Below are 14,681 nucleotides of genomic sequence, written 5' to 3' on the forward strand. Positions count from 1 at the left end.
GATACCCGAGAAAGGACATAGGCTACTTTTAATCCCGGGAAAATGACGCAATCCCGGAAATCCCACGGGAACGGGAACTATGCGGGTTTTTCTTTGACTGCGCGGGCGAAGCCGCGGGTGGAAACCTAGTAATCAATAAATGAGCGGAATCCTACCTAACCTACAAACTTACTAGTCGCACCCTGCGGTTTTACCCCCATTACTCCGCTCCTTATCGATCGTGTAAAAATAGCCTATAGCCCTCCCCGATAAAAGACTTACATGAAATACTGAAATAATTTTTAAAATCGAAACCGTAGCTCCTGAGATTACTGCGCTCTACCAACCAACCAAACAAACTCTGCGTTATAATTCCAATTGCGTTACCTGCAGATTACAGTAGACCTCAGATTTTAACAAGTTTAATAATTAGGTATTTAAACCAAAACTTACGAACTGAAAACATTTTTTTCTCTCCATCAATAATAATAATTGATTGTACCAGTGATAACATTGCATTGTCTTGTAAATACTGCGCTTGAAAGCTCACCTAGATTTACAGGCATTACAACATAACCTTTCGAAAGGAACCCACAAATCTCTGCACGTGATTATTGCACAAGAGTGGATCTTATCCATTATTCTAGCTGAAGGTAAAAAAACGTAAATTTTATGCGTTACCTTGCTTAGAATTATTGGTTTATGCTATTTTTATTATTTATATTATTGCTGATTTTGAGAGGGGATTGTCTATGAGTTGCCAAGGAGAGCAGAAATCTTGATAAAGAAGATACAGGGGCCATATTATGACCTCTTATTTCCAGACTGTTTACACCGTGAATTGAACTGACTGGCAAATTCATATTATACCATTGAGTATTATATTATAAACTAGCTTCCGCCCGCGACTCCGTCCGCGCGGATGTCGGTCTTCGCGTGGATGGTTATTTCTCCATTTTGAGTACCTCTGTCAATAACATCTTATAAATATCTATTGGACCCAATTCCCAAATACGGCTAGGCCTATAATAATACGCAACGTGTGTTCGCGGTTCTACGGAACAACGTCTATGGATAAAACTGAAAAATTAAGATTAATTTTTTTCTACGTATTTTTCCAGGATAAAAAGTATCCTATTTTACGCCCAGGATAATAAGGTATAATTATACCAAGTTTCATCGAAATCGAACCGATAGTTTTCACGTGATGCCTTCACATACAGACAGACAGACAGACAGACAGACAGACAAAAATTTTTTTAATCACATATTTGGGTTTGGTATCGATCCAGTATCACAGTGCTATTTATTTTTTCAATATTTTCAATGTACAGAATTGACCCTTCTACAGATTTATTATATGTAGGTATAGATACATACCATAATTATTAACCAAGGCTAGTTACTAGTTATTATTCTGTGCATGTATCTTCTATGGAATACTTTATGTGGTGATGGACTTTGGGTAGAAGCCGCAGATATTTTATATATTTTTATTTTGTAATTGATATTAGATAAATATAGGGTGAATTATATTGACCGATTGTTACGTAAATCTATACTAATATTATAAAGCTGAAGAGTTTGTTTGTTTGAACGCGCTAATCTCGGGATCTACTGGTCCGATTTGAAAAATTCTTTCGGTGTTAGATAGCTCATTTATCGAGGAAAGCTATAGGCTATAGATCATCGCGCTACGACCAACAGGAGTGGAGCCACGGGGGTGAAACCGCGCGGAGCAGCTAGTACATATTACATAATATAGAGCTAAATCAAAGTTCAACACATCGCATGAAACTATTGAAGAATGTTAGGTATATAACAAATACCTATACGGATATTATACAGGGTGTAATCAGTCGATTATTCCATAGGTAACTACTATTACAGATATCAAAAACTTTATTTGACTATAACCACACTATAACTGATATCGAAATTACTTTAGTTTAAGAATAAATTGACAATAACTTTAAAAATATAACGAGAAATATCCAAATTCATACATTTAGTTATACATGAATATTGAATATCCAATACATAGAGTAAGAAAGGTTTTTTTATTTATGTTTTTTTTTTTGCTCTAGTCACTTCGCTTTTAGGGAAAGTTCACTTAGACACTGAAAATAAAGCTCGTCATTGTATTCCACAATGAGGACACAGTATTACAGCTGATAAGGACGTCACTTTGAACATTTGCTTTGATAACAAAATGTATGGGAACTGCGGGAAATTTCTTTCAATTTGTCTACAGTTTATTATTAAATTAAAATAAAACCTTCATAAAGTTTTATATCGAATACAAAATGGATACGAAGGTACCATGATGAACATTATCTAGATTCTAGCTTAGGTACCTAATTAATATGTTATTAATTGGTACATTACAGGAAAGATGAAATAAAACAAAAGCTTTCTCTATGACATTTATTTATAATAATCTTAAATAATTACAGTAAACAAACTTACAAATTGTGTATTAAAAATTTGGTAACATAAAATAAATCGTACATTATGTTATCAACAGTTAGTATATCTAGTATTCGTAATAATAATTTATGTTAGATAATATTATAGAATATTATAATCTTTGTAACAAATATAAAATTAACCTCAAATGTAATAAACTATGACTAGCTAATTATTTTCAGGGTTTGTTGATATCGATTGATATGTATTTATTATCAGTACCAAGGGTACGTTTTATGTCAATTAATTATTATTAATTTTGATTTTAATTAGAGACTAGGACATTATCCTTAGATAAAGTGAGCTAATCCTAATAAAAAAATGATTAGCCTGTGCAGTGTGCATATTTAAGAATACACTACTTATTAATATTAATTATTTCATATCAAAATGAATTTTAAGATAAAATACCGACTTTGAACAAAAATTCAAACCCCAATTTTTATTCGACTAAATTGATAAACTTATGAAAGTAGAGAAAAATATAACGCACTTTGACTGTTAATTAAATGCTAAAATATGTCGTATTTATGGCTAAGGGATCTTAGATTTAATCTTAGCATAATTAAGTAAATAAATAAATTAATAGGAAACTTATATCAATAAGTAGCTGTTTGCGAAATAAATTTTTACATCAGCTGCCATATTTACTGTTAAATAATTTTGAATTATTATATTGTTTTGGTACATTTATTTATCGTAAACTTTTCCTCTGTCGCATCACGTATTGTTCATAATTCCAAAAATTGATTTAACCATGGTGTGTAATCACCGTTAAATGTTTTATCACGACTTATTTTAATAGTCTGTAAATCCTTTTGTTTGTCCAACGCCATCTAGCGAGACGGGTCTGTAGTAATCTTTCATTTCGCCCCAACCGCGCGGCGCCACATTGAAATTCGGACCAGAGACAAGTGGTAAGCGCGGGCTTTTTGGAGAAGCATAGACATCGTTTAATTTCGTGGGCGCTAAAGGCACTGGGATTTCGACGTTTTGTAGAGTAATTGTTGGCGGTGAGACTGGGAACGGTTCCATTTTCGGTATGTTCGATGTATGTTTTAATGCGGATTTGGGATATGTTTTTTGGTTGCGGAGACTAGACGGTGGACGGTACGGCGTGTCGTGGTTGGCGACCGGTGTCGGCGTAGAGCACGAGTTAGAAGTGTTTCTTCCTGAAATGTTAGTTTTCTTTAGATTAAAATGTATCCTCAACTAAGTAGATTATGATTATAATCATGACGTTAATGAGTTAAATCTTTAGATTTCATTGATTTGTCAAATAGAACCGGAAAATTAGGACTCAGCGTGTGGAAATCGAAATAAAATAAAATTTATGAAATCTACCAAAGCTAATTATAATCAATGCTTAACTATAAAAATCTCCTCGTTGGAGGCTTCAACATTCTACTCCAGCAAATCAAAACATATATTTCATCATCATCAGCCCATATACGTTCCCACTGCTGGGACACGGGCCTCCTATGAGGGTACAGGCCATAATCCACCACGCTGGCATATATTTACATAACATTAAATATATATATTTACAGATAAAACGAATCATACCTCGTCCTTCATGTACCCACTTGACGGAGCGCTTCTTCCTGTTCACATACATGCTCTGCCCCTTGGACATGTGGTTGCTGGAGTCAGATAGCGACTTGGAGATAGCACGAGCGAGGTCCATCTGCTCCTTGACTGTCGGGTGCACGCCGGGCACGTAGAATGCTGATGATGCGAAGGTTTTCTCTGGAAATTTCGTTAAGAAATTCTTAATTTCCTTCTAAAAGTTGACTTTTTTTATTACTACTAGAGAACAGTAGGTAAAAGAAGTCTCAAATGATAATACCCCAAGGAAAAATCAACATAGGATATCATCATCATCATCACATCACTGTCAGCCTACACTCGTCCACTGCTGGACATAGGCCTCAGTCATGGCACGCCACTGAGCCCGGTCGTTTGCTCGTTGTCGCCAGTTTTGACCAGCAACCCTGCGGATGTCGTCACACCACCGTGTAGCGAGGCGTCCTACGCTACGTTTACCGAGCCGCGGTCTCCACTCTAAGACATATGTGCCCCAGCATAGGATATGAAGAAAAGTTTTTATTTTTTTTAAATCATCGCTTTTGTTACGAATAGTCTACACTCTAAAGTGATGACAACCGTAAAAACGCTTGTGTAAGTCATAAGTGTTTATTGTAACAAAATAACTGGGTCACATAGACAGCTGGCGGATGTATGTTTAGATCTTCATGCTGATGATTACAAGGATTCTTATTAAAATTGCAATCCATTTCAATTAAATTTGATGACCTAATTTATTCAATAAACACTTCTGAGTATTACCTCCAGTTCAAGGCTGACTCATAACTTTGAACTGAACTTGGGTCTAGCATTCAAGAACGATAAGATATGACGACAATGGCCAAGGAACTACAGCTGATAGCGCACATTTCGAGCCAAGCTATACGCATTTGCATTCATTATTACGTAGGTTTAAGGTATTCATTATATAGTGTTTCTTACGTTACGTTTCTTTATTCTAAAATAATAGCAGCAAAAAAGTATATCTTACAACGAATTAAAGGCAAACACCTTGATAAAATAATAAAATGAAGGCGATTGCGTCAAATAATGTTTTCTAATGCCCACTGTTAGGTACCAGAATATATTAAAAGCGTACGGTTAGAAGTTTTGGCGCATTGGCAAGTTGCCAAAATGCAACAAACAAATGGACAACAAGAAACAAACATCGGAAATAGAGCTGGTCATTAATAAGATCTATCGTCACAATACAGCCATGAACCATAGAGAATTTAAACTACCTATACGCATTTCGAAATGTCTTCGTAGAAGACCAGTAACTGCGCATGAACCTTCTGAGAGGAGCTGTAGTTGAGTCAGTTTAAAGGAACTAAATATTTTGAATTAGTTGTACTATATTTAATGGCAACCAAGTACCAAAAATTTTCAGGAAAACTTCTATCATGTCAACTTTCATCACACTTTTAAAACTAGGTCAGTTGCTATTTAAACTTATGTAGATTTAAGCAACATAAGACATTCCGACTTCCGGAAATGTGAAGAGCTTACTTAGCCATTATTCAACAGAAACTCATTATTATTTTTATCCAGTTTGCTCACAGTATCTTATCACAAGCTTGCAACCTAATAGCTTAATCCTTGACGTCATCTCTACAAATAAGCAGAGCCACTTCAAGTCTGGTATCAATCTGTCTGCCACGCTGTCTGACATTTTGTAATCTGTCAGTTTTATAATAAACCAATAATAAACTCTTCCTGGAGCGTGGCGAAAATGATGGACATATCGACATTATGGGAGCGGAACAAATGTCACATGGTAGTACCAGTTTTAAAGCTGTAATGAAATATTATGAAAATGCCACTGCACAACTAGGAGCTTATAGAATCCTATGTCAATGACAATTTAATACTATAAAGTTCTATGAAAATAAGTTAAAAGTCTAAGGATATGAAATGAGACAGAAAATACTACAAAATGTATAAGTTAGTAGGTATTCCAGAATAAGAAACTGAACTCGCAATGATAATAATATGCAGTAAAACGCTTTAGGTACTGTAGTATGGTACTTTTTAATTAATTTAGGTATATGTGCACACAAAAAAAAAGCATTCCGAGGTTTGGTAACTGGACAACATTGTAAAAAATCTTACCGAATTTACGATCTTTCTTGATGATATGCTCCTCTGCATCAGGCGCCGGGGTAAATATCTTGTTAAGGTCCACTTCCTTATCGCCCACTATGATTGGTTTGTTTTCTAAGTCTTCCTGAAAATGTTATCATTAATTTTTAGGCATTTTGTTAAAATTGTGTTTAGATAGATCTACTACAGTCATACTAGTCTACAATTCTATGAAAATTAACTACACTACCGCCACTACCTATATGTTTAAGTGTGTCTACAATTTAAATTATATTATTTAGTTTAAAGTGTTTGGTTTGGTTCGTAACTTTGTACTTACTTATGAACATTATATAAAAATTATTTTATAAATACTTCTATAATAAGGCTAAGTCGTGAACTTCCAAGACCCGCAAAACTAGAGCAAAAGTCGATGTTAATAAAAATATGTTTTTAATCCATTTTTTTATGTAATTTAGCGAATGGTTCTGTTTGTAAAGTGTGGCATTGCTGTGTTATTCTGATGTCATTTACTGTAAATAAAAAATCTTATATGTAATGATAATTGATCGTCATTGCTCAAAAACGTTTTTAATATTATGATGAAATGCGAAAAACATAAAAGAATATCGTTCACAGACTGCTACAGGACATTGTTATCAATTTTTACACAAAAAGAATAAGAAATAGTTTTAGAAATTAAAGACTTTTTAACGGATTTTAAACGCGATTTATTCATTACATTATTTTCCCGACGTTTCGAAGTTCGAGACCGTCTCCCCGTGACCACGCTCGCTGTAAAGTGTTCGAAACGTCGGGAAAATAATATAATGAATAAATCGCGTTTAAAATCCGTTAAAAAGTCTTTAATTTATAATTGTATAATACTCGCGTAAAATCAAACCCTAGAAATAGTTTTGTAAAATAGTTTAGGTACCTACGCACTAACTAAATAGTAGAAGAAAGAGAAAATACGCATATTTTTATGCGATTCACAATTTAATTCATACGTAGAGCAGTATATTACAATTTACAATATACTGTGTAATTTATTAAGATATATTTAATCATAAATTATGTAGAATAAAAATAATTTCTACCTTTGCTTAGTTAGTAAAATGAAAATTCATGCAAATTCCTGTCATGCTTCTCGTTTTTTTTTCGAAATAGGTTACAGTACCTATTACGTATAGTAACATTTTATTACATTACCAAGGTAATGAAAATGAATGTAACTAAAAATTATAATTACAGGATGCGTTCGTTGTTATAATATATTAACAAAATATACGTGTTAAAAATTGTTAGTAATAAATAGCAAAACAAACAGCTGTTAAAAATTAGAATAATTGCAGTGTTAAAAATAAAGTAGTAGGTAGGTATAAAAGTATTGTACAGTAAATTAAGTACCCTTTAATTCTACACAAGAGAAAAAAATCGTATATACACGGGCTTTTGCCAATAATGTCAAAATGACCGTATTTACAAAATGGAACTAATGTTTTTTTTTTTTTTTTTTTCTTACAAGAGGTTCCTCCGGTGGCGGTAAGGTTGCATCCTGCGAAGGCTCTGCATCGTTCTGTGTCAGTGATAATTTTCACTTTAATTTATTTATTTTGCATAGAAAAAGATAGATTATTACAAAAAAAAAAACTTCGCCAATGTACATTATGACTGTTTAAAATTGTCATTGTTTGCAATGTACATAAAATTACTAAATGTCGAATATTTATTGATTCATCAAAAATACTTTTTTAAATATTTCGGTTACTTTACATTGAAATTACCTGCATAATCTTATATTAATTTTATATCTTGATTAGCATCTAGTTAATCAATATAGATTATGTTAAGATGATCCTAGTTACAGAATTTAATTACATTTTCAAATTAATTAACATTATTTTATGCATGCTTGCCGCCTGTCGTTTTGTAATCTGTATTTAAATTGACAGTAGTTTTGGCGCTAATCCAAGAGCCAAATATGCCGGGTAGCGATAAACAGCAATCTTTACTTTTTGTGTTGTGGATTGAGGGCGGCACGTCTGTTGAATGATCCATGAGAGAAATCTGAATTTTTCTCGAAACGTCTTTTGTTTTTGAGTCTTTAATTTATGTAAAGTACGATCGGTATGCAAAAGTCGGTACATTGAATTTTAAAAGATGTAGTTTTTGTTTTTGTAGCGTTCGGGGGTTTTTCCTAATTTTTTCTGACGAAGGCAAGATATGTAGGAGACAATGAAAATTACACGCTAAAAAGTGTTTTAAAATTATAACAAATCCTAATACATACATCCTTAAAAATTAATATCAAGAAGAACAAATATATACCTAAATATTAATTATTTAGCAATTTTATTTTGTAAAATAACGTATGGACAAACTATTTACGGAATTATCGTAAATTATCTCAATCGTATATCAATATTCATATCATCTTAAATTTTTTCGGCAACCTCAAGTACTCAGGTCATTGGAACTCTTGTACATTGAACGTAATTAACCAGGCATTATTTTTAACCGTGTTGGCGGTGGGTTCGATGCCCGGTGTTCAGTTCAGTCCTAGGTCGCACTTAGTAAATAAAACAGGTGGATAATTAGGTTAACGAAAATTATGTCTAAGTATATAAAATCACTAGCCAATATCAGTATATCATAATTAGCTCCAGCTGTTATTAGATAGATTAATCAACGTCTTATTCAATATAGGTTACCTATATAATGCTGTGTCGAAGGAACATGGTCTTAGTAAATCAGTTGTCGTGTTTTGTAAATACATATAATAACATACCTACTACATAATACTAATTTTAAAAACATATGGCCTTATAGGTATTATAATAAAAAGAAAGCCCTAGTAGCGAATATAGAGAAATAAGATAATTTTTAAGAATAGCTTACAAAAGAGATACACATGGTCCCTTATCTTTTCCTCCACGAGGAATTTCATTTACCACATTATACGAATATTTAATTTTGTTAAAAATTGCATTTATGAAATACACATGCATCTTTACTACTTATAATTTTCGTAGAAACGTATATTTTTTCCTTATTCACCAAACTTTTTTTCGTATAATCCTCTCTTATTAGTTAATTATCTATACATATAATAAATCTGTAGAAGGGTCAATTCTGTACATTGAAAATATTGAAAAAATAAATTGCAGGGGGTGTTACTAGATCGATACCAAACCTAAATAGGTATGTGATTAAAAAATTTTTTGTCTGTCTGTCTGTCTGTATGTGAAGACATCACGTGAAAACTAACGATTCGATTTCGATGAAACTTGGTATAATTATACATTATTAGCCTGGGCGTAAAATAGGATACTTTTTATCCTGGAAAAATACGTGGAAAAAAAGATCTTAATTTTTCAGTTTTATCCATAGACGTTGTTCTGTAGAACCGCGAACACACGTTGCGTTACCCGCAGTGAATTCTTTTTTAATTATAGGATGTCATTGTCAGAGTTACTCAAAATGGAAAAATAAACCATCCACGCGAAGACGGACATCCGCGCGGACGGAGTCGCGGGCCGAAGAAAACTTAACAAACTTTCATCGAGATTTCATCACATTGTTTTAAACTAAGCAGATATAATTAGGTAGATTACTAACATGACCTAATCCTTAATGTTTGCCAAGGTTTGTAATAATTAATCATTCAAAATAAAATTAACTATTGTAGGTATATTTACATACGGCATGTTCATAATCATTGCCTTGTTTGTAATGAAATAATTACTTACAAATGCATATTTTATGATTTACTGCAGTGCCTATAAACATTTTAAATGAAAGATAACTAAATCCTGAGACAAAAGAAATGTTTCTGAATATATCTAAAATCTACAAACTACATTACGATTTAAGGGAACATAATTATTCATTGTACAGTCATGTACATTGTACAGTCGTATAACAGTATATTATGTAGATGGTAATGAGCTAGCCTTTACTGTTAGCCAATTACAATGATATTGGGAACATCGCATCCTTACATAGTGTTGATAAATAATTTCGATCACTGTTGTCATGATTCCGCCTACATAAACTATTGTCTACGCTTCAAGGTTCTACTAGAATCTATTTTCACCAGCTCTGGAGACGCGCCAGAAGAAACTGCAATCTCTATAGTCTTAATGCTTACAACATATTAGTAATTAATTCCTGAACCCTTTGATGTAAATCAAATGTTGTCTGTCCGAGATTTTGGCTTCCGTATTCAACACCAGTGTTTGGGATGATTCATGGGCTAGAAATTTTTTTTCAGCGTGGGTTTTACATCGTTTGTTTCAAGCATATATACCTCGATAAGAAGATTGAATACATTATTTAGAATTTAATAAAGATACCGCTACTTTTTGAAATTGATGTCATATTGTAAATGTGCTTAGACGGCTTAGCATATAATTTATTTGTTAATCTGTGCTTATATTAGGTAAGCTATAATATACATTAAACTAATATCAATAATATAAATAAATATATGTAATAAGGTGATATGTAGCAAATATAAATATACCATACAATAGGGGATCCAATACGCCTCCTTGCAGCACACCCGGTTAGAAGCTTATAACTAATTGAAATAAATCAACTTACCCAACTTACAGGGAATAACTTATAACTGAGGTTCGTAAGGAATTCCTTTTTTTGAGGGTCAAACATGTCTGAGGGCTTGAAACCGCGCTTTGTGATGAGAGTGCTGTTCACACTGGAGGAGCTTTTGACGTCGTCGAAGGCGTCCTTGTGGACCACTCGATCATTTATCTTGTGGATACTCGACATTTTGTTGGAGGAAAACTGACTCTCGCTTATTGTCATCATTTTCACTGTTTGCGGTTCACAACTGTTTTGTACCGACTATGACACTTTAGTGTAAGGTTTTCCAATATTCGAGAAACACTTTACTGAATCCGCCCGTTGTCACTACAATGTTACATGTAATCTGACGTCAATATGAGACACATAGAAGACATGACTAATTATTTCTGTGTAGTTGTGCCAAAAATTGTATTGTTTTATTAATTTATACCGTATCCTTCTGATAATAGAGTTTAAATTGATAAATAGTAACGGAAGATTGGTTAAAATAAATCGCGGCTTAAAAATTCAGATCACTTACACTACTTACTTAAAATTTCAGAGCATAAACTATGCAAAGGATTTTATTCACTTGCGTTAAAGCAATAAGGTACAGTATGTTCTACAATATTTTTTACAGAAATAGCTCTAAAAACCGTTGCCAGGCAAAATACTTCACGTGTTCTGGTTTACGAAGGCAAAATTCGCTCTAACGGCGTTTTTATGTACGTAGCTACGATATATCGAATCAAATAAACGTTATTCGCGTAATAGCCTTCATTTGTTCTTTTAGTTTAACAAAGTCATAACATTCGTAATGTTTATATGAATCATCAATGCGTTCGATTTTTTATATTATAACATTTTATAGAATCAGCATTTACAATGTACCTATCTCAAAGCTTTCTTGAGCGGTAAATTAATATTTTGAAAATAACTTAAAAAGTGACAATTGTGTACGTCTATGCTATAAAGTTTTTACTAACGCAATAAGTAGGCACTTTGTTTATTATAAATCCATCTTCAATAAGATAAATACGTCCCATACAACTTTTATGAAGCTCGTATAATTCGAATTTAGAATTACAAATTTTTTTTTTAACTGTTATGTTTGATCACGTGATTGAAATGAAAATATTGTAATATCAATGGGTGCTGTGTTTTTAGTTATGCCAGCATCCCTTATAATAATGCAAGCTCTATTATATCAAAAACAAAAAAAATAAAATGTATACATATTTATTATTTTTTTATGCCTATCCCACACGCTTTTCAAAGCTACACGGAATCTTAAAAAAAGAACGAAATATCTCATACGTTTCGTCAGATTACTTGGCTGTCAAAAAAAAGTAACGCCTACACATTCAAGCTAACACAACACAAGACAAACAAACAACACTATGACCACCGATGTGTGTATCACGCGAGAAGTTTTCTGACTAACTAAAATAAGTCTTAACACATTGCATAATGCGCAGAAAAGCTTCGTATGGTGTATTGTGGATATGTTTCTTGGTTTTTCCAGACATTTCCAAGTTGGTTTTCTATACGATATATAAATGGGAGAGTCTCACATAAAGGGATATTTTCAGGCATAAGTTATTATATTATTGACTAGACGTAGTATATAAGTAACCGTATACCTAATATAAAAATAAATGTTAAGTACCTTTATCTCTCCTAGTTATATGATTTAGTTATTTTCGTTCCCAGTTTTTCGCAATATTATGTCGTAAAGTGCGTGTAAAAGTATTTCTATTCTATTGATCTTATTTTACTACTATAGCAGAACCAAGCAGTGTAGGATAAAACACCTTACTTTCTCTTTCCAAAAAAGTTCTAAGTTTATAGATATACTCATCCTAGTAGCAAGGCTATGAGAGACACCCTAACACGGATTGGTTGCCAGAGTCTAAATTTGTCTCGCGGCACCGCCCGCCTGTTTCGATGTTTCGCCATCGCTAACCGAACGTCTATTCATATTTACAGATTTGCTGAAATAAATCTTATATCGTTTATTATGAGATGTAAATAATAATTTTGGTAAAACTGCGTGGTTTTAAACTAAATCTTTAATGTTTTATTTTCAATTAAAACGTCGTCTCTACCACTAATATTCATAAATCACTAAATACCTAGTTGCTTCTACAAAATAATGAAAAATTAATTTAGGTTAAGAGGTCGTAAACAATACTAAATAGTTATACTTATTCCCCAAATTACATCGCAAACCTATTTCTCCACTCATACAGTTTATATGATGTGAAACTGGAGTCTATTCTAAAATTAACTGTTTGTAAACATTGAGATATACATATGGAGACGACACCGCCTACATCACTTATGTTCCGCTCACCATAAGCTATATGGCTTAACTGCACGCTCATTTTTTATTTGTTTTAAAGTGAAACGCATCAAATATGCCTTCGTATGTGTTACGAAATTGCACAAATAATACAAATAATACGGAAAATTTATGATAATTTTATGATAGCACTAAATCATACCATCAATACAAATGTTAGTGCAGTTAGAATTTATCAAATACCTAAATATCAAACATAAAACTTTAGATTACTCATAATATTGTAAGAATATATTATTACCTATATAATTGTGGAAAAATCATAGAAATGAGGAAATCGCATATACCTATTACCTACCCAGTTTTGGACCATTTTCACCTGGAGGTTCACTGTTAATTCAAATAATTGATAGATTATTTCACAAATCAATTTTCCGTGCCAAAATGTTTTCAATTATTTGAATGTTATTGCCCAACTATCGTTTATACTGAGTAAACAAACCGATCTACGAACATCGTTTAATAATAAACGTGCTTGCTTGTTGCTCTAATGTTTTGCGAAATTGCTGAACTAGATTCCTATTTAAATTGTCTAATGAACGCAGTTAACGAGTCGAATAAAATTCAGGGTCAATGAGCATACTTTTTTCTTGCGAAATATAGAATTTAGGTACCTACTCGAATTGTTTAGGAATCTACAATACCAAAAAATAAGTAGTTAATATTCACAATATAATATAAGTACCTACCTACATAATACGTGGTGGTATATTCAGCCTCTTTAATTCCCATTACAAGAACCTCCTAGAGTTTACACGTTTTTTAACAAGGTTTAGCTCATCAAACTACATAACATAGGTTTGTCCAACGCTTAATTACGTTATGACTCTATATCTATACATATAATATCTATACTAATATTATAAAGCTGAAGAGTTTGTTTGTTTGAACGCGCTAATCTCAGGAACTACTGGTCCAATTTTAAAAATTCTTTCGTTGTTATCTCTATCATCTCTATCTATATCATCACGTTAAGACCAACAGGAGCGGAGCAATGTGGATAAACCAGCAGGGGAACGACAGCTAGCCAAGAATATGGATACAAATTTTAAAAAAAAGCTCCTGCGCAGCATACATATTGGAGACGTGACAGACTGTATTGTCAGAACAATGACACACTCACCTGGATTGAAACATGACTCATATATGCATATGTAACACTTTCTTTTACTTTACAATTTACATACATGTCAATATGTTTGACCTTGACAACCCTAATTCGCTTAAAAGAATAGTGTTGTACCCGTTAAATGTGGCTAGTACAGTATTACTTCTGTATTCTGTGAATGTGGTGTACAATGTACATGAGAGAAAACGTGTCTAAAATGTAGTGCAACTTTAGATAATGTCCTTCGCTCCAGTGCTGTATAATATTTCGTCTCATAGTGCTTTATTTCGTTCAGAACATAGTATCGTAGTTTGGTGAACTTTAAATTGTAACAAAACACAAATCAGTTATTATTTCTACACGAAAATTTAACCTGTAAACGAGAATACTTAGTTGAAAGAGAATAATGCTGTAATATGTTATGGGTTTCGAACAACGAACGTGAACACAGAATCTTGTAATTTGATACTATTTCAAGTTGCAACATATAATAAAAAAACA

At 32.7% G+C, this 14,681-nt stretch overlaps 1 protein-coding gene across 9 annotated transcripts; it reads right to left on the reverse strand.

The window, feature by feature from the left end:
• Positions 1–2,392: 2,392 nt before the first annotated feature.
• LOC123703508 lies at positions 2,393–12,143 on the reverse strand. Of its 9 annotated transcripts, none has more exons than XM_045651542.1 (6): positions 12,068–12,143; positions 10,735–11,052; positions 7,643–7,696; positions 6,148–6,262; positions 4,015–4,197; positions 2,393–3,620 (listed from the first exon to the last, which is right to left on the reverse strand). In XM_045651542.1, exons 2-6 carry the CDS (start codon positions 10,948–10,950, stop codon positions 3,247–3,249), a joined length of 942 nt encoding a protein of 313 aa, XP_045507498.1. In that variant the 5' UTR covers positions 10,951–11,052; positions 12,068–12,143; the 3' UTR covers positions 2,393–3,246. The 9 variants fall into 9 exon arrangements, with proteins under 9 accessions (XP_045507498.1, XP_045507496.1, XP_045507494.1 ...); XM_045651540.1 differs by having other exon boundaries at positions 12,040–12,143; XM_045651538.1 differs by having other exon boundaries at positions 12,025–12,143.
• Between the last annotated feature and the right edge of the window lie 2,538 nt (positions 12,144–14,681).

The sequence above is a fragment of the Colias croceus genome, chromosome 26 (assembly GCF_905220415.1).
Source record: "Colias croceus chromosome 26, ilColCroc2.1".
NCBI lineage: Eukaryota > Metazoa > Arthropoda > Insecta > Lepidoptera > Pieridae > Colias > Colias croceus.

What these genes read in the sequence shown, in the direction of transcription:
- LOC123703508 (XM_045651542.1), bottom strand. Translation starts at nt 10,950, where the DNA reads ATGATGACAATAAGCGAGAGTCAGTTTTCCTCCAACAAAATGTCGAGT. An exon ending in TCAGTTATAAGTTATTCCCT is followed by an intron (nt 7,697 to 10,734) that starts GTAAGTTGGGTA and finishes TCACTGACACAG; the next exon opens with AACGATGCAGAGCCTTCGCA. An exon ending in CAAGAAAGATCGTAAATTCG is followed by an intron (nt 4,198 to 6,147) that starts GTAAGATTTTTT and finishes CGAAATTTCCAG; the next exon opens with AGAAAACCTTCGCATCATCA.